General features: G+C 41.2%; 1 protein-coding gene across 1 annotated transcript in view; it reads left to right on the top strand.

Moving 5' to 3' along the window:
- st6galnac3 (ST6 (alpha-N-acetyl-neuraminyl-2,3-beta-galactosyl-1,3)-N-acetylgalactosaminide alpha-2,6-sialyltransferase 3) overlaps positions 1 to 21,529 on the top strand; it is an 80,688-nt gene that overhangs the window by 24,169 nt on the left and 34,990 nt on the right. The window contains exons 2-3 of the mRNA XM_084370079.1: positions 3,067 to 3,261; positions 10,211 to 10,620. Of these exons, the coding sequence (XP_084226205.1) occupies positions 3,067 to 3,261; positions 10,211 to 10,620 (605 nt within the window). The remainder of the gene's footprint in view (positions 1 to 3,066; positions 3,262 to 10,210; positions 10,621 to 21,529) is intronic.

Raw genomic sequence — 21,529 nt, 5'->3', positions numbered from 1 at the left:
TTGGTAAAATGTGATAGGCTTGTCAGGGCAGCAAATGGCGACCGTCTTTTTCATCCAACCCCCCCTTCCCATGTTTGATCTTGGCTCTGAGATGCAGGGCCTTCGGCGCCTCCCTGGGGACGTTTGATGTTGAAGATCAGAGCTCATGGTGGTGCGGGCACTTTGGCGGTGGGGGCATCACCATTACCGGGCGCCACATCCAATCTTCTCACCATCAGATAACTTCAAAGAACCTTCGAAACACCACCTTCCTAAAAAAATCCAGCGCTTCCCATCGGTGTTGTCTGTTAGATTAGCAGCATGTTATTGAAGTTTCCCTGGATAAAAAAAAAAACTTCTCTGAATTTGCTGAAATATATCATCACCTCTGGCTGCAAGATGTCGTAGCACACCAGAGATCTTTTTTTCATCTCTGTTTCTTTCTCTGCTGCGCATTGATCTCCAGCTCTGCCAATAGATTCTCCTCTGTGAGACCTTTCCTCATCCTCCGTCTCTTATCCATTATTCATCACTCTCAGCTCTTCCTGCCAAGCCATAATACCTCTTACCTCCAGACGAGCATTTTGCTGTTTTGCTATGTATGAAACAATGACACCCCGGCTGTTGCTTTCTTAGTGTAGATGTTGAAACAGAAAAGTAGATTTCCATATTTTTGCACAGTGGACAATGACTTTAATCCTCTGACTTTGATAAAACAAGACCAACAAGCTGGTGGATCTGTGAGGCCGTTCTTACATCACTAAGCACAAAGTACAGCTGAGGTCGATGGGAATGTCATTGGTTTTGAAGTATTCGATCATAAAGAAAAGTATTGCATAAAAGTCATGAAAGTCATAAATATAAATCATTTACTTTATCAAATTTGGGCAAATCAGGTCAAGGAAGACATTATTTTTATTTCTGTGCCATGCCAATCATCTGGCCCCTCCCGCACGGGATTACAAGACACTGCTGTTTTACTAAAACGAGGAAAATAGTGACCTTTCCTCTAGCGCCACCGGCACGTCAAGACAATCCCCAAAGTCAGTAGACTAAGGACGTTAAATGTTATAGTAAGCCTCCTGGCGATCCTTTCTTTAGTTGCCAAGATTTGGATGACAGTTGTCAATCTGCTAACGCCGGATGGTTTTTACATGGAAGCATCTGGGAAGGCGCTGCTAGAAACTGTCCGGAAAAGGGCAGGCACTTTAAAAATTGGTGATTGGACGAACCATCGTCTATCACAGTCTATCACAGGCTAATTTTAAACAGTCAGATTAACAGTAAGAGAGCACTACTAACAGTAGAGCCTGCTGGTGAATCAAACTCTGGAAAACTTTGGATTGAGAGCACAAATTTGTATTAAAAGACTAAAGTTTTGACGCCATGGCGTTAGTGTTTTGATAAAAGTTTGTGCTCTCAATCCATGTGCTCCAGTTTACCTTGGACTTTGTTCATGAAGTGTTTCCTGTCACAACAGCGCACTGCACTGAGAGCACTGGACGGGCTTCCAGCTCCATGTGAAGCGGCTGAGGCGCGTTAAACGCCTCCCTTTATCTTAACGAAGCCAGTCGGGAGAGTGCTGGGCTTTGCTCTTCAATGAAATAAATTCTTCAGTTCTAATATAACCGATGCTATAGCTGTATCTACGCTAACCTCTCGCCACAGGATTCAATTCGATTACGATTCAGCTGTCAACGATTTGAATATGATTCTCCTTGCATCTTGTTAGCTTCCACATCCCCGTCCTGATACATCTTATAATCGAGAAATTTCCACACCTCTGCTCTTGAGAAGCCACCGTTGTTGTTTTCAAACGAACAGTCACTTCTCTTGATGGTTGTCACACATAAACCTCACCAGGAGATGCCGTCTCTAGCTGTGTGTTCGGCCTCAAGCTACCTGGCAAGATCAGTTTACAAGATCACATGATCACGCAATCCAGCTGCCTCACAAGGTAATGAAACTGCTGGTGGCTCTGGCTGAACGAATCATCATCCAGCAAACATGAATGTCTGAGCAAACTTTCATGACGATCCATCCAATAGATGAAGAGATATTTCAGCCTGGATCAAAGTCGAAGGCAGACAGAAAATGCCTTCCCTGGAGCCATGCCGCTAGCATGGCTAGAAAAAAGTAATGATTACTTTGAAACCATGTGTCATCCGGACGTTTGAGTCAGTCACATTAGAAAGAGTTTAAAGTAGAAATTTTGAGTGTCAATAAGCAGAGATTAAGTGTTAATCTCTGTTTATTGACTATTTTAGAAGAAAGAGGACTTCAGAGAGGTCTGTTCTTACTTACGCGCATCTGAAGTGAAGGGAAGAGGTTACAGTGAGTCATCCGTACTCAATCTCAATCAAAAGCATCAGTGTTTGAATTTAACCCTTTCTTCTCTCGTTGCTTTAAAGCTTCGCCGCCACTTCAGAAATGTCTTCTCACTGTAAGAGTGCTCTCGTCTCTCTGTCTCACTGGCCAGACGTTATCAACGAGCCTCGAGTACGATGCACTTTTATGCAAACTTGTTTATCCGTAAGAGATTTCACTCAGACGGATGATGCATTACCACACTCCAAGCTGACACACTAAACATATTTCTCCATGTTTTCTATATTTCTATAGTTACAGTGTGAATGATTTTGGTAGCATTGCGGTATATTTTATGTGATGTGTCTTTTTTTTATTTAAATACTGAAATTACAGCTTTATAACTTTTTTGCAAGTGTTCCCAAAATCAAATCAAGTTATTACTTTATTTGATCTTTGCTAAAAGAAGTTGCTGCATTAAATAATTCTACTTCTCTGCATCCTTTTGGCTCAGCGGTGCTAAAAGTTAAGGATGTAATTTTTTGATCTTTTCATAAAGTTTTATGCACCTTACATCAGTCCCAAAAGCACAGTAAAAACAGTGTAATGCAGTGTGTGAGATACATTTAGAGATAAATCCATCTCATTACCTTTACGTGTTAAATGTATGTTTTATATGTTATTGTTACATATTATACATATGCAGCAAACATTTCTGTGGTCATGTAGTATAGTTGTTGTTGACATGAACTGATTGCTGTGCTCCCTCTCTCTCCACAGAGGAAGTCGTTGATCGCCACCAGTCTGATCGTGGCGGTGTCGCTCTTCGTGGTCGTGGTGAACTACTCGGAGAAGCCGTACTTCCTGCTGCAGCCGGTGTTCGGTCAGACGTTCAGCAGCCACTGGATGTTCTCCAAGCAGCCGTACAAGGCCTTCAAGCCTCACCTGGGCTATGTGAGCATCCCCAAACAGGAGGTGAGCGAGCTGACTTGAAACCCCATACTTACATTTAAAGGTGTATTCAGCTGCTGCTTTGCTCTGTGAGTTCCCCATTGTTGTCTTTTGGAAAAACAAAACCAACTCTCACCAGCGTGCATTGAGTCTTGGGACACAGTTGGCCATGAATAAACGGTTGAATCCTCTAATGCACGGGAGGGAAAGTTCACTTTCCTAGGCCGCATTTTAAGGGGCCTTTGAAATGGGACGGCTTTGTTGCGTCCGCTCTGACGCATTCTTAAATAAGTCTTAAATTAATTCAGTTTCATAAATTCAAGACTTTAAAAGTCATTAATTAGTCCATTCTTTTAATTTGAGGTCTTAATTGCATCCCTTAATTTCAGTTTGTCAAAATCAATCAAGCTCTTCTGTGTGAAAGTCGACATTTCTGAAACCTTTAAATCTTCCACTGAACCTCACACTGTATTTTTGCTTGTGCTAACCTGTTAGCAAAATGTGGATTAAGTTAACTCACACTAATAATCATATTCCTACATAAAACGCAGGTGCATATACTACATGCCCCAATACTTACCTGCAATGCTTAAATAAGAAAAGGTCTCAGTCTTAAATGTGGTTAAAATGATCATAAAAGGTCTTAAAAAGCATGAGATGTGTCTGATACCTGTAGACATCCTGAATTAGCCTTTGTACAGTCGTCACTTTACTGTGTCATAATGTACGTCACACACAGGTAATCTTTTCTTTTATGGCGCTTTCAGATTCTCTAACCTCCATTAACATTAACCCGCCATCACGCAGCAGCTCGATAATGAAGGTGTATTCAGATGCACTCATGCAAAAAGCGCAGCACCTCCTTGAGGACTTTCTTAATTCATTATAACAGGTTCTCTGTGATGGATCTGAAAACGCCTTTTTGATGTCTCTCGCGTGCATTATTTCTTTGTAATTTCAAACACCCGTGTCCGTGATCCTATTCTTGTGCCTTCAAACAGCTCTGTGCTGTATATTCCCCGCACAATTTATGGAAATTGAAATATCAAAGCCTTTTAATTCCCACCACATCAAAATGTAAAAAGCAAGCTGTGTGTTTGTTGTTTAGGGAGGCAGCTGGCGAAAAGCGGAAATTGTGCTCATACTGGTGAATATTGGGTAGTCACGCAGGAAAATCGTGTAATTTGCTCACACGAGATGCATGCAACGTTTCCGACTGACAGGTAATGAGGATGGTGCCTTCAGTTTGGTTTGCAATACATCTAGATTTGGAGCAGCGATGGATGCGTTGCTCCTTCATGAGAAGTGGATGCCTTATATTCAGCGGGCTGATATTGGCAGATTAATGCGGAGCGTCATGCTCAGCCTCCGGAGAGTTTGATCCACACAACACGGGCCCAGAGGCAATCACATCTAACACCAATCTCTACGTCTGCACCTCCTTTTGCCTCCAGACAAGCCTGCTTAAATCACTGCCCTCTCCCCATGGAGATTTATGTAAATCATAGGCAAGACTGGCAGCTTCTGCAGAATTAGGCCTCTTTTCAGCTCAAATGCCCCAACCTGGGAACTCTCTATAGCAAATCAGAAGGGGCAGTGATTGGCCTGAGCCTCAAAAGAGTTCTGTACGCTCCAGGATGTTTCTGACAAAGGATGGACAGAATTGTGGAGGTCTGGTCAAGGTGATACTCCAGTGCTGGGTGTCGTAAGTGATTACGTCCGGAGCGAGCGCCTGCTGTGTGAGCTGTCAGCCTCTGTTAAGCACACAGCAACACCTTAAGAAGCAGCAATATTTCTCCTGGATGGTAAGGCAATCTTACATGATCCACAGCGAGGTGTCATTTGAGGTGTTATAAACCTCTTGCAAGCATGTATAATGCATAACCCGGTAGCATGGGAATGGTCGGACTTATTTTCCTCATTTGATTGAGTCTGCCTCCAGGTGTGATAAATCGTCCCCGCTCTGCTTTTTTCAGGGGAAATAGAAAACATTTGTCTTGTGGCACTTTACATTCATGCCCCTTGCCTATCACCAGCTGAAACAGAAACTCAATATTTTCATTTAGACCTGAAAATCTTAAATCCCAGCCCTTTGAAAGGTAAACAATGGCCAACTAGAGGGAAATTGTGCTTTTTTTTTTTAGATTGCCTTGTGGATCTGTGATTGTAAGTGTAACAATCAGCTACATTCACACAATGAAAGTTGAATGTCGTAGCTAATAAAGACTTCAGTGATGTGTAAATCAATTGGTAGGAAACTGTGGCGCCGTCCGATCAAAAGCAATAAACTGTGTCAGGAGAAAGTCACTTTAGCTTCATCAGCTGCAGTGTATCTTTCCAAAATAAGCATTTCAAAAAATCCCTGTCTCTAAGAAACAACAACCACCTCTGAGCCAGCAACCTACACGCTGAAAATGGTAACACTAATCTTGTCGCTAACAGTAAAACATCAAAGCTAGCAGCTCTCACAGGGCTTTTCCACTGGCACATTTGGCAGCACCGAGACAAATCATGTTGCACTGATTTGCTTATCCATTACTACTTTAAATCCGCCGAATTGTGCTGAGACGCACACATGATGGACCCTCTCAAGGGTGGGACCAAAGCGCACCCGCCCTGCCTCCAAGCGGGCTGCGTTGACGTCTCGTGACCACAGCCAACCCGTGACGACCCCTCGGCCCCCCCCCCAGCAAACAGTTGTTGCGATTGTGTGACTCATGTCTGTGCAGGAGACCAGAGGGAAAGGAGTTTTTACGTCTCTGTGTGTTCAGCTCTCAGGACTTGTGTAGCTTCTCAACGATGTCTCTTTAGTTTCTCTCCTGTGTCCATGTTTGTACTTTCAGATTTCTGCTTTATTTGACTGTTTCATCATGTTCGCGTTCAGCCGTTCTGGGAGTTGTGTTCAGTTACTGCTGATGAAAACCAAACATTTGCTGATTTTGCTGCTTCATAGCAAAAACTTAAGTAAAAAAAAAAAAGTAGCTAGATAAACTTTTAGGAAGTAAGTAGTAATTGGAAACATGTTTAATTTAATTATTTTTTTTAATACGGCAGGGAGGAAAAGTGTTCACAGCCGCTCTGTTGACCAATATTCAAGAGAAGTGCTTCATTATTTAAAGTCCCTCGAGCAGGTAGCCCTGTTGTAATGGAAATGCAAATCCCTGCTGATCGCCTCCCCATGAGCAGTGAATGAAGTAATGGTTTTAGACACAGCCTCAGTTACTGTAGTAGTAGTAGTACTCATACAGAACTGATGAAAGTATGTAAATATGATTATTAATCGTTATAAACTGAACCAAGAAGAGAGTTTGGTAAAGGTCAGAGGCAGGAATCAGCAGACGCTATGTTGAGACTACAGGGAAGAATAAACAAGAACCAACTGTACCCAAACAATAGCTGACACTGAAAAGTACAAATATCCACTTGTGTGAAGAGACTGCAGCTCTGTTCACTGCATGCTGCTGTAACATGTATGTCAAAATACAAAAGAAATATAATTTGTGGAAATAATGTATTCTGTGGGTAACGGGGGCGGGACTAGATAAGCATCTGCTTCTCCCGCTTTCCCTTTCGGCCATGTGTACTACCTGATTTTAACTAAGATGATGTGTGATGATGACTGTCTAATAACATGCCTAAATAAATAAATAAATAAATAAATAAATGTTTGTTGTTAATTAAGTTTAACTTAATTTGCATTTATTTAAACTGTGTTTCTTCCCAGTTTACATAATTATTACTAGTTCGATAATAATGATCGTCAGGTCAGATATGTCAACCATACTTCATCTGAATGGATTAGCAGGCTAACAGTCTGTTGGCTCAGTTTGCTACACAACCGTAACATGTGACTGTGACTGGGTGTAAACAATCTCTATGGCGAAAATCTGAAACGAGGTGTCTGCAGCCAGCTGATGCCACTCATTTTAGATACAGGCCATAGTGCATAAATTAAGAACAGTAAACAGGCAGTTTCCACTGCAACTACTTGAGGAGTCAAACGTTAATTCACACCTTCCAGCCAATCAGAATCCAGTGTTCACTCAGACCACGGTATAAAACTTTGTTTGACCATAAGAATGAGTCAACCAGCTCCTGCTTCAAAATGCTGTAATAGTTAAAACAGTGACACAAGAAGAGCTACAGCCATGCTGACAGCTTTGGAAAGACTTCTTGTCACACGTTCAAGGTGAAACTAACTTCTGGATTAGCCTACAAAAATACATCATCATCATCATCCTCGCAGCACTCTGTCAATAGTTTTCAAGGCATTTGGTCAAAAACCAAAGTACTGAACAAAAGGGAAATTGAACCGATGATTGCACTAGAGATAATGCTTCAGTCTGGGCTAAAGTGATGAACCAACCAACAGGCAGTGCACGCCACTAGCATTGCTAGAAACTAAGTATGTACTGCAGCTTATTTATTTAAAGTCATTTTTCAGTTTGTTTTCCGAGATTCGGTTTCAGACATAAACTGTATTTTTCTTCTTAAGTATAATGTGCGTGCCCCAAGACGAGCATTTGGAATTAATCAGTTTCTCCCGCGCAGACAGCTACAGCTAATCAATGAATTTTAAAGTGCCAGGGAGGCTCCTTACACTGGGACTTGGCACGTTAATGTAATAATTATTGCTTCTTAATTAATCGTGTTTAGAGCATTTTAATGAATGTCAAGGTTAAGTTCACATCCCAGTGCTATAATTCAATAATGACCATGTGCCCCGCATTAAGCCTGCTTTTGTAAATAACCCACTTTATTTTTAACACACTTATGCATTAAAATCTGAGGCTTTGAGTAGATTTTGTACTTACCACAGAGTGCCAAAATTATTGGGATTATAAAAGTGCACTCTGTTTGCGATTACAGGATGCTACACTGACACATCATGACCGTTAAACTGAAACATAAATCACAGCTGAGAGGATGAAGAGGCCATAACATTTTATTGATTTTCAGGACGTAATGTTCAGAGATTTGTTAAGAGCTAGATTCCAGTCCTGTATCGTAAATGAAAATGGTCCAGTAGGGTTTTTAGTTGTCAGAGGAGGTGTTACACACTTCCTCAGTGCATGCAAATGTGATTAGTGTTTTTTTTGAGCCTGTAATGTGCAGTGCAATTAAATTTGTTGTTGTTTTTATTTTTAAAATAATCTTAATTAATGCCGGAAATTTCTCTCCTCAAGACCTTTGTTCAAGCACAACCTTCCTGTGTTTGTCATGCCTTGCTCAGGGGCTCTTCGCTGGTAGGTTTACAGTTACAAACCCATGTGTCTCACATGCATTTAGCCAGCCAGTGTTCCCCACAGAGTTCAACCAATCTGTGTGTGCTGAAAGGCGTGATGGAGTTATGAGCTGGACTGAGGGGAGCGAGCGATGATGGACGAGCTGCTGACAGCTCAAGGCTACGGTGATGTGTGTCTCAACCAGCCAGTAAATGGAGAGCTACCAGCTCAGGTCCAGAGATCATTTCTCAACACATGACTGACTCCATACATGAGAGAAAAAGCAATAGAAGGTAGCTCTGTTCATGGAATAATTACGTCTCCGAAGAAATAAAACCAACTCTGTTTTTATTTCCTTTCCAAGCAGTTGATGCTGTGTATGCACAACAGTGAGTCATACGAGTGGCGGTAAGCCAAGTAGTCATAATAGAATTTACTTGTGGGATTCTGTTTGCACACTAAATCTCTCGTTTGTTGATTAGATGCCGAACATGCAAGAGAGAGTTTCATGTTCGCCGCTTAAACAGTCGCCCAGAAAGCAGCACAAATGCAATTTGTATGCAAACCAATGACAATACAGTTATTCTCCATTAAGCAAATGATCAAACAGGGCTTAGTCATGATACGATGGTTTTTCTTTTCTAACTTTCTCTTGCATTCATTCACTTAAGTAAGCTTAATCTCATCAAAACAAACCAAGCATATTAGCTTCAATTAGTTAAATCTCCCATTTCGGATTCGGAGCGGGCTTTCCTCCTCTTTTGGCAAAGCGCGGCTAAGAGCTATTATTGAAGATTACATTACAAATCATTACAAATCCCCTCGCTCCGGTAAAGTATAATAAGATGTATAAAAAATATATAGTAAGATAAATGATGCAACTCCCCTTCTCCTTTAATCTGCATTGTCACATTTAGACTCCGGTGTAACCTCTGAGTTCCCGCATTCAATTAACTTAATCAATGTTGGTCCTGGGCTCAGTGACATTAATCTCAGGAAAGAAATGAAAATTATGGGCCGTAAAACCTTGATGAATTGTTTTTATAAATAATTACCAAATGCATTTTATTTTATGTTCCGATCACACAAGGCCCCTTGCCAAAACCTCACTTTAATGTTATTATTGTAGACTTATAAAGTAAATCACAAACTATAAAGTCACAAGATGAAACAGCGTGAGATGCAGTACGTTGAAGAAGAAAAATAAACTCAGAGGTTGACATTCAGTATTGATCTGAATTAAGTTAAATTAAACATACAGTAAAGATGACAGTGTTGTATATTTTGTTGAGTTGTGCTTTCACTTGGTCGCTATAATTTCTGTGTAAACACCAGATGATTCGTCAGAGGATGAGGAAGGAAGTCAGCGAACGTGACTGGTCATAAAGCTTTACCTCGTCTGTGAACCTGATTTCTGCCTTAGTCACCACGGATAGTTGCCTTGGGACTTTACTTGAACTTGTCTTGATTGACTTGAACTTGAGACTTGATTTGAACTTGTCTTTGTTGACTTTGACCTGAGGCTTTACTTGGACTTGTCCTGATTGACTTGGATCAAGACTTGAGTTGGTCCTGGCTGATTTTCCCTGAGACTTGAGTTGGACTCTTGACTATAACTCAAAACTTGAGTTGGACCTGTCTCTGCCAGTTTTAGACTTAACTTGAGACTCTCCTTGACAACTCAGACTTTAAATTAGTAATTATAATCATGACTAATTGTTGTATCTGACTGTCTTCCTCTCCTCCAGCCTCTCAAGCTGCACTGTGAGCTCTGCAGCATCGTGTCCAGCTCTGGACAGATGTTGGGCCAGGCTGCCGGCCCGCAGATCGACCGCTCTCCCTGCATCTGGCGGATGAACAACGCGCCCACGCGGGGCTTTGAACGTGACGTGGGCCAGCGGACCACGCTGAGAGTCGTCTCGCACACCAGCGTCCCCCTGCTGCTGCAGAAGCCCCAGTACTTCTTCGGCCAGGGCAACGACACCGTCTACGTCGTGTGGGGGCCGCTACGAAACATGAGGAAGGATGGGAAGGGCATCGTGTACAACATGCTGCGACAGGCGGCGGAGAACTACCCTCATGCACGTATCTACGTCACCACAGAGGACCGGATGAACTACTGTGACATGGTCTTCAAGAAGGAGACGGGGAAGGACAGGTGAGTCAGACGGCAGCCTTCTTCATTTGTTTGCAACAGCATCATTGCATTTCACAGCGGGCCTCCAGTTTTTCCTCTCTGATAATTTCACCACTCAGCACTTTGACATTCACTTTTCTCCTTGCCGCTATAATATCGACATTATCGACGCTGATGGTCCGCTCAATGCTCTGTGCTTTCCTCGTCTCAAATCCTCCCTTTCATGAGGCGTTATCAAAGTGAGTTACTTAACTTTCCCTCTGAAGAGGCGCTACACGGCACTGGAGGCCATTCTCTAAAGAGAGGCTTTTATGAGGAGCCTCAGAAGCATGCGCTGCCTGTGTTACAGACATCGGCCAAATGCCGGTCTGGGGAAAGTCTGGTTAATGAGGTAGCATGATGCTGGCAGTCTTTCTAAACACCCCAGTTGCATCCAGTCTCACAACTTCTTTGACAGCATCTTGGTGCATTTTAAATTTGCAGAAACGGTAAAATTATTCAAGGATAACCTGGAAAGTTGGAATGTTTGTCAGAGACGTTTGTCAACAACATATGCTAAAAATGCTCTCTGTTATTTAAAGACAGACCAGCCGAACAATTCCTTGCTCTATCAATCCCCCAAAGAGAATTGCAGGTTAATGACTGTGAGAACCAGGCTCCAGGCTCGCTATTGTTCAGGATGAACCTCATTTTTCAGACTAGCCTCTGCTCATTTCCACAGAGCTGTACACTCCTGCCTCGCCCACATGTCATCAAGACCTCTCTTAACTTCTTAAGAGGATTAACATGTTCTGTAATAGGCGCAGCATCCATTCCATTTCAGCTCCATTGTCTCGCTCTTATTCAGGATGGCAGGGTTAACAACGAATTTCATGTAGAGCGTCCATGTTCAGCCGGGCTCAGCTGTTCCAAAGGCCCGCAAAGAACAGATAGAGACGTGGGATTAGGGAGGTATGCTCGGGGAGAAGAATCTCATTACAGGACATAATGCTCCTGGGTGTGATGCGGGGCTTCAATCATTACTGATTGGTAACTGGGACCAAAGTCGAGGTGTGAACAATGAACCGCATCTAATGCATATGTGATGAGCACTGAGAGGTTTGTCTGTATGTCTGTTTGCCTGCCTGTCCATCATTGTGTTTGTCTGGCACTTGGCTGCATGTATTCCAGTATTAAGAGTTAATAAATGTGTCCATGGTAACAGCTTTTACACCATGAAGTCCACAGCGATATAACACTTTCAAAAATCTTAAAATATACATTTTATTTTCTCAGCTTATCCTTGAAACTACACTTATTGATATCTCAAAGTCAACAACAACATAACACTCTTGAAACACTCTTACTGGAGCAGCTTGTCTGGCTTTACCCTGTCATTTGTGTGTGTGTGTGTGCTCACTGGTTTACTGTCGGGGCTTGCTGCATAGTTGCAGGGGATAATCATCAGCTTGGTGGAGATGGAGCAGTGATCGAACACAACTCTAATTATCCAGATTGCCTCGAGCAGCCTAGGAGATGCACCGCCTCAGCTTCGACTTGCTGATCAGGCGCAGTGAAGCGCCGACTGAATGACTCGGCAGTCGACCGAGTAACCGTCTCTCCAGTAATTTAAAAGAAGTCTGTTTAAAAGCGGTCTGCCAGGAAGCACGGCCATTTCTGGGCGGAGGTGGGGACATTTTATTTAAAGGGTAACTCCACCAATTGTACTCATTAAAGTGTGTTTACAGGCTCCCATAGCTTTGGTTAATTAAGTTAAGTTGCTTTAGCATTGCTCTCCTATAACTGTTGGACTCATTATGGACTTTTTGAAAACAAATGTTATGTACTGATGCAGCAGACTCAGAGATATCACCTTTTTTATTCCACGCAGTCTTCTTCCTTTTGAAAACCTACATTACCCACAATGCAACTTAGCCACTGAGTGACATCAATGGAGGCAATTTATCAGATTACATGCAGCTTCCTTCCTTCCTTCCTTCCTTCCTTCCTTCCTTCCTTCCTTCCTTCCACAAAAGGCTTTATACTTTGTCTCAGATATGTAATAGTACTCCCCAAGACCTGTAAACACACTTAAATGTGTAAATCTGGTGGAATTACCCTTTATGGAGACTCTGGGTTGAAATGAAGACCTAGCCTGAGGTCCAGACTGAGTCAATTCAATGACCGGATGAAAGGCCAAATGATACTATTAAGAGCTGTTCAAGACAATGAATGTTAAACAGCCACTAGCTGTGTCTCAATGCCAAACTGTGCACTAATTCGTAGCAGATTGTGAGCATTTTGTTTTTTATACCGGAAAAGAGATAAAAATCGTTATATACTAATAGACCTGTTTCACTTTTCATATGAGGACAAGCTTTGTGGTTACTTATAACGATGCTCTGTGCTATTCAAGTGTCCCAGTAACAGTGCAACAATGAGCTATCATGAACCCTGGGACCCTGGGGTTAACCCCTGAAACTGAAGCAACAAAATGTAATTCAGCCCGTGGAAATTTTATAGTTTAAAAATATGTTCTGTAACATGTCAATATGTTTTCTGTGATAAAGGCTTGTTATACAATCTGGATTTCTTTACAAGGCCACGAGGTGATGTATTTGTCAATATACAGCACAGGACTCAGCTCAACCAGGATATAATTGTTGTGCAATTGTTGTCCACCAACAAGAACACTATGAACATTTGCATACAGTACACACTATACATTATTAGTGTGCAACATGGAATAAGAGTTGAGAGGGTCCTCTTAATAACAATAATGTGTCAGAGACTCAACATCAGTATATATTCAGGATTCTGTGGGTGAAAGTTGTGTTTGTTTGCTGTCAGGAAAAACGTCCACGTTTATGTATTTTCATAGGTGTATCGTGATGACGGTTTAAGGCACAACATCACAGTGACTTCCAGGGTTCAAATGCGGACGAGGACATTCGAAGCTTGTCGTCCTCCCATTTCACCCGATCCATCCATCTCCTCTTCAGTGAACCGTGCAAACGAAAAGCAAAGAAATAATCTAAAAGAAACAGGCAGGACATTTTCAAAGCAACATCTTACAGGAGCCAAAACAAAGTCTGACCACAGCCTTGGATGTAAATGCATTTGGCAGCCGCTTAAACACATGATTCATGTAATTGCGCACTGCGGCTGGAAGTTGCACAGGCCGAACCTATCCGTCATCAGTGCTACCTCCTGAGCTGCAGTCGTTGGCTGTCGGACCGTATCGGCGTGGCCCTGTTACCGGCGGTAGATAACGGGCCTCACGACGACACAGGACTTAAATCACAGTGTCACTTTACAGCGCTGCCACCTGGGCCTGCGTGACCCGGCTCTCTGCTTCCCAGCCAGCTGCTCCTCCGTAGCATGTGTGTGTACACGTGGGTTTGTGTGGATGTGTGTTTTCACAGTCATGACATCCTGTTTCTGATAGTGTGAGTAAGTGAGGGCAATGTTTTTGTTTTCATTCCTGCGAGTACCCATTCATGTGGTCGTTTCCTACCCTGCTTAAGCACTTTATGTCTATCATTACCTTTATAAGGAATCAATGTGTTGATGGTCAAACATTGTGATGCACAGTTGAGCAGAAGATACAAACAATATCTGCTTGTCAAAACTTAACTTGAAGGAGTGACTCGATGTTTAAAACTCCACATGTGACCTTTAAGTTGAGGAGAACACAGGTGCCATTTAGACGTGGCTCATGTACCTCCGTGTACTCCAGTTTACATTACTCTGTCATTCTCAGAAGCATTCCAGCATGAAATTAGATTACCAGTCGTTACGTACAATATTTTATGGTGTCACATCTGTCTCTGAATGAACTCCTGTTGAGATGTCGGAAACAAGAAGACATGAAAGTGGCAGCAAAACCTGTAAGGTGTTTTTAAGGGTTTTTTTTGCAATGAAGGCGATGATGTCAAATGAGTTCATTCAGAGCGTGATGTTAAACAGCTGTTATATGGAAACTCTTTACTCAGGTACATTAAATGTGGATGAAATGGAGGCACTGTGACCAAATTTGAATCAAATATAATTTGAGCAATAATACTCTGAGGAAATTAGTTTTCAGGCTGGACCAGAACAAACCGGACGTCGGGAAAGTGACACAAACACAAATTATCCTCAAAGGGCTCGCATGTGCTTCAGGGGTTGAGTAACAGTCTGACGAAAGAACCAAAAATGGATATTTCATCTGCAATTCATCATCAGGGTTGAGTCACTCTAATCGTAGATGAACCTAATAGCAGATGCTCCACTCGCCAAATATGTGGTGAATTTTATTTTAATCTGTTTTTATTAGCGTGAATGTCATGGCTGTGTAATCATGCTCCATAATCTCCGGCTGTCCACTTCATATGAGTATAAGTACCCCTGGCAGTCAGCAGCGCTTACTCATCCTAAAATAGTTTTGGGTCTGAAAATGAAAACACCGTTCAGTTCAACAGCTCAGAGATTGTGTTCAATATTTGTGAATGTGAACAGATCTTTACAAGAATCAAGTGTCGCAGACCTGAGACGTTAGAAAAGCCTGGAGGTGCTCCATAGAGAATGAACCGGAGGAGAGGAGGAAGCACCCATAGGGATTTTCTTGGGATGAGGGAGTATTTTCCTGGTTTAAATCAGACAACATCCCTATGGAGTAAAAGCTCACTTGTATATAAACACTCTAGCAAAACCTTTTGGTATTCTGAAAGTCTTCCTGTATTTTAAGGACAGTATCTGAAGCTCAAAATATTTGATTGGACAGATGGAAACTCTTTACTCCTGTGCAGACCAGGTAGTGGACATCCTGAAAAGATACTGGACATGGTGCTGGAAGGATGGCAACATAGCAGGCATTAAAACATCATACAGATCTTCTGTTACTTAAACTGGCAATAGAGAACTTGTTTGCCTTAACTTATCATTCTGAAGTAAATACTGATACACAGTGCAATGGCTGTAGAAAGATGTATAGATTGGTTCCCTATTAACCTCACTTGTTAGCGGTAGCCATGTTGCTAATGCTGTCTTTGTGACAGCGGCACCAAGACAGAGTTGAGTTGTTTTGTTTGATGTGAAATAATGAGTCAAATTAATGTACTGAGTGTAAAAAAAACAACTAAATTAGGTTTTTAAAGACAATCATCATTTTAGCATTTAGACTTCCCAGCATGCGATGCTCGGCAGTTAAAACTCTGTCGTGTAGTATATTAGGAATATGCTTTGTGTCTTTTTAAGCTCAAGGTTGCTTCTTTGATAATAATGAAAACAAATGATGGTTGTATTCAGTCCGTACCCTGAACACTAACTGAGACATTACTCAAATTACTGAGACAGACCTAATGTTGTTGAGCTGAGGAGGAAATCATATCACTTCCTGCTGATTTAAAATACTTCGCTTGAGATCACAATGGAAGCCATTTCCCCCAGTTTAAGTTTCACAATTATGTATAATTAAGGGATAAAAGCTGAAATTATAAGATAAAAAGTCTTAATTATGGGTTAGAAAGTCATAATTATGGGATAGAAGGGCATGATTACGAGTTAAAAAATGCAAATTATGAGATAAATTTTGACTTGTTATCTCCTTATCAAGCTTAGTTTACAACTCATTTTTTTTTCTTTAACTGGCGGGAATGAGCTTCTGTAAGATTTCCTGACTTTGTTTTATTTTCAAGTGTCTGATAGTCCAGACAAAGCAGCTGAAAATTGTTGTCTGACCCTGAAATATTGTAACACAAAGTAACGGAATGTGACAGAGAGCTTGATCGTTGAACTTTTGTGGACGCAATCTGCGTCCTGATGTGATGGAGAGCTTCAATGTCAAATGACTCCCCACCAGTGCACAGATTCTGTTTACAGGGTGTGCAGTACGTGACTGTATCTGTAATTGCTTTGCGTATTGGATGTGGCGAGAAGAAGAAAAAGATAGAGGGATTGTTGCTCTTGGCTCATGTAGGAGATTGAAACACAATGTTTGCAGCATCACCACAGAACTGTAATTTCATGCTTATCACGATGAGCCGTTTAAAGAGAAAAGACAGCGGGAGGATTCATTGTGTTTCTCTAGACATGAAGCAGTGATTCCCTCTGTACACGCACTAAAAATCAGCACCGAGCGTGTTGCTCTCCATCCAAACCAAGAATTTGTCACTGAGCAAGCGTGTAATGACATTACATTTCTGTTGAAAGCTTGTAATTGCTGTGAAATTATCTTATTAAATGAAGCCACTGGAAACGCTGGAACACAAATAAGCCGGCGTTCTGGGCGGCTGTTCGTCAGGTCAAAACCGGTCAATTCGGAAGAATGAGGAAGTCATCACAGCGTTCGCTCTCAAAGGAGGAGGGGATCAACGGCTCGTCATTTTATGTGTTCTCATGACCCCATCTGAGAGAGACGTGAGGCGGTAGTCGGAGGGAGAGAAGCAAATTGTCAGCTGAAGGCGAAGTGCAGTCTTCCTTAAAGTCCATTTGCATTTATGTCCTAATGCTGTAATGACACTCTGAGGATGTGGCAAAGCTATTAGTGGAGGAGGAGTGTTGGGTTTCCATTTGGAAATTCAAAAAGGCAAAAATCCTTTAATCTTCCATCTCTGTTAGAGGGCATCTTTCTTCCCCAGCTCTGTGTATTGTAATTGTACATTTTATAACAAAAAATGGCTTGAAATCACTCAGTCAGTAGTCATAAAAACTATTGTGTCACAGGACTTTCACACTTTCACGCAACACATCCTCATACCAAAACAGCTTAATTTTGTACGGTTGCAGTTTGGTGAGGTTTAGGGAAACACAGCCCAGTTGCCAGGATATTACGTTAGCAGTTAACATTTCTGCAAACCACATACGTCCAAGGTTGACAAACGTGATGTGTAACAAACATGGCATATCACGTTAGCCACCTTTCACATCGTGACGTGGAGGGAAAGGTGGTGGGCGTTATAACAAGCCACCAAGGCTGCCAAACGGAGGAGTATGACGGAGGACACCTGGAGACATTTTTCCAGCCATGGTGCCTGGTTTCATTGAGAGAAAACTGGCTGTTTTTTAAGGAGAGCTGTGGACAACTGTAATATTTCCCTAACCCTAACCAAGTGGTTTTTGTCCCTAAACCTAAACAGAGCATAAGCACAGCATTGAAAATTCAACCTAAACAAACGGAAAGTTGCAACACAAAGAAACGTTCAGTCATTTGTGGTTTTGCAGAAACGTACTAGGCTAACATTCCCTCTAGCGATTGGGTTGGCAAAGCATCATTACGTCAAACATAAAGTGAAGCTGTTGTAGTAAAATTTAAACCTGTCTTTTAAAAAATAATTTGAAAACATAAATGACAGTTGTACAGGCATAAAGCCGATGATCTGTTGATCTTTACAAATCCAGTCAATGGCATAGTCATCAGTGCCGAAAAAAATAGTTTACACGATGAAATCGAGGTTACCTGCTTGTGACTACACTTCTATGTAGTATGGCCCACAAATAAAAAAAAAAAATGTACAACTGAGTCTACATACTTTTGGCCACATAGCTTATTATTTTTACATACTTTCTTCCCATATTTTTATGTCTTTTCGTTTTCTTCTGTGCGCTGAAATAATTGTTCAATAAAAAAGGATCCTCGCATTTATGACGCTGTCTCTGCTCTGTAGCATATTTGAATCAAGTCTCGTCTATGCAGTGGAAGCTAACAAAATCATGGTTATTCTACCAGCTGGACAATATCGAAGGTAGACATGATGGTTAGCCCGCAGCCACAAAAGCAGTAAATGCATTTTCTGTTCTGCTTTGCAGCATCTGATTGAATAAGCTCCACTGGGCGAAATCTCCCAAACACACACCTGCTTCACTAGTCATGTAGCAACCCAAGCCCATCTAATAAGCCTTATTAGATCAAATGCCTCTGTGGCTTCAGAAAAATAACAGTCTAAAGAGATGAAATAGCCTCATAACACCAGGCTCCGTGGTGTGTCAGAGTGTATTAAGAGTATGTCTCTGCACCATCGTCACAAAGATAGTTTCTTGCCTATTTATGCCTTTTACAAGAATAATGTTTGCCCTTTAAAGGGCTATATTGTCCTTAAAGACATGATGAAACTTTATGTGGCTCTACTGGGAAATTATGTGGCTGCAGCAGCAAACAGTAATAGTTATTAGATGGAGAAGAAATACTGAATAGATGCATTAGAACATAAACTAGGCTATTAAGAACAGCTTAAACAACAAGAATAGTAATAATTTACAACTAAATAGATGCTGTTGTTTGTACTGAAATTTGCATCATCTATATTCAGTGAAATGGTTCATAGGCAAACATTTTACTGTGATATACTGCGACATAAAATCAGGCTCTGTCAGCTGCAACTTGCATTTCATACTGAACATCGTACTCTGTGTGATTTAAAACTTGTTTTGAATGCTGACAAAACAAAAACGTTCGTGATGTTTTCAAATTTATAATCTCAGTCACTTAACCTTCCATCCATGACCACTTTCAAGGGATCTGAGATTGAGTGTGTCTCGGTACAAGTATTGATGATTCTCTCTTTCTCTCTCATTTCAGCCTCACCGATGAAAAAGACTGAAGCTGAAATTGTTTTTTTTATTTCAGAATCAAGTCTTGCTTTTCCTTTGAGGCCATCCTTATGTCTGTGCTGGACTCTGGTGATGGTATATAAATGCATGCGTCTTCGCAATGCCCACGCACACCGGATACTGTTTACCATGTAGCACTGACATTTAGTGCAAATTTTAACGGCCTTGCTCACTGTTTACCATGTAGCACTGACATTTAGTGCAAATTTTAACGGCCTTGCTCACTGTTAGTCCATTGCATGGAATTTCTAACTTTGATACCATTTTCGATACCAAAGGGAAAAATTGAAACATTTCAGACATAAAAAAAAATCAGATTTTTGTGAAAAGATGAATATAACAAGGCTTGTGTACTGTCTGTTAATAACAACAGCATCTAAGTTAAATTATTTCTGGAGGAGGTGGGACTGTGTGGGCACTACAGCTGTGCATGTGTCATCTTGCTGTCGGAGAGGAGAGAGAAACAAAAAAACACAGCTAGTACTGAAGCATCAAAAAGGAGAATTGAAACCATTTTAAATATTGTCATATTCCTATTTACAAGGCTTTACTTGGTCTGCTTCCATCCTACCCACAGAACTACATTCTTTAAAAAAGTAAGGGAAGTTGTTGTCTTCGCTTCAAGGACTCAGCTGTCCCAAAAGTATGCACTGTACTTAAAAAAGGGCATTCGAGTACGCTGCTCCGTTTCTTGGAATCAGTAACAAAATGCCCTGAATGGCCTGGCCCAAAAATCCTGATTGAATTTTTATTTAAAAATTGTTCACGTTCTCTTTACATTGTATAGACTAAAATCATGAAAATCATTGTTTCATTTCTAATATGAGAAAGTATAAAGAATAGCATGAATGCAAATGAATAACATAAATCATCTCATTTATGTAATTAAAGTCAACTGGTGTGTGCAGAGCAAAGTGTAATACAACAGAATGAAAAACAAACAGATCAGTAATGTGAATTTCCCGCAATACGAGTGGTTCACATTAATCAGATCTCCAGATGGCCTCGCTCTCCTCCTCCCAGTCTCAGTTTCCCCTCCTCTTCTACTTCTTTTCCCTCGCCGCTGTTTGACATTTTAACTGCAGCAGGTACAGAATTCAAAGTCTCCCGACAGAGCAGATAACTTGCTCTGCTACATGTCTCATAGATCCTCTTAACACCTCCTGACTTAAACAAGCTTTCCTCTGATGTTTCAGGCTGCTTAAAGACTTGTTTCTTTATGCTCGCTGCGCTGTGGGATCACAATCAAATAATCTGCGAAACAGGCCAAAACATAAAATGCAAGACGTGCAGCCTGCTGCATAATTTGAGACAACACCCACTCTGTGATGTCAAGTAGTGCTTTTACTGGTGTGAGCAGAACAAAGATGGATGTCCTATCAGTGTCCTAAGAAAGAAGAATGAGTGCAGCCATAATGGTCCGCGCTGCATCAGCTGTAATGCATCCTGTCAGGGATGCTCTGTTATACGTTCATCTCTAAATTGGATGTGAACTAGTCACTTCAGATTATACTTGTACAACGCTGTGTGAAAAGGGAACCAATCACCTCTTGGCAGCAGCATTAAAATCTGCTTGTAAAATTGTCAAACTTCTCATCCCCGCAAACAGAGCGACGCCAGTCCTCGAGAGTTTCTCAGACAAATAATAACGCTGCAGTTTGCTTTGCCTGACAAACACCGGCTTTCTGGGCTCTTTTCAATCAGCCAAGGCAGCGCATTACTGCTTCACATTTTGTTTTTCAATTTTTAAAAGCACTGACACACAAATCGTAGTAATCCCAGTGAGAGACTTCCAGTATCGCTTTTTATTACTTGTCTGCAGAGCCGTGTGAAATTAGATGGTTTACTTTCTGGTCAGCTTTCAATGCAGCTCTCAAAGATCTGGAGCCTTTCAAGTCTCACTAATGTTGATGTATGCTCTACTTAAATTCATACCATATTGTACCCTGCAAAATATAGCTATATAGTTAAAATCTCTGAAATGTATCCAATATGAAGTTTAGGTCCAAAATGTAGATCCTGTTCAGCTTGCACACATTCCAGGGTTCATTTTGTTACAGGATGAGGGACATTTTTTAAAAGTCTGCTATCTTATTTTCGGATTTAAACCTCATATGCAGCGATGGAGGAAGTGCTTAGATGAAAATATAACTATGTAAAAATAAAGTTACAATTAAAAGAACAGCATGTCTTCATGATGTACCGAAGAATAACAAACAAAAATGTATGAAATTTGAATTTTCTTGATTAATCTGCTCATCTTTTTCTTAATTTTCGTGGTAAAGCAGTGAAAAAACAGTGATAAATGTACAGTATAGTGTCTTCCAAAGAAAGATGAAAAACAGCAGATATTCACGTTTTA

Source organism: Pagrus pagrus (assembly GCF_965226575.1).
Source record: "Pagrus pagrus genome assembly, chromosome: 12".
NCBI lineage: Eukaryota > Metazoa > Chordata > Actinopteri > Spariformes > Sparidae > Pagrus > Pagrus pagrus.
The sequence above is the reverse complement of the archived record's forward strand: the minus strand, read 5'-3'. Positions and strand labels throughout refer to the sequence as shown.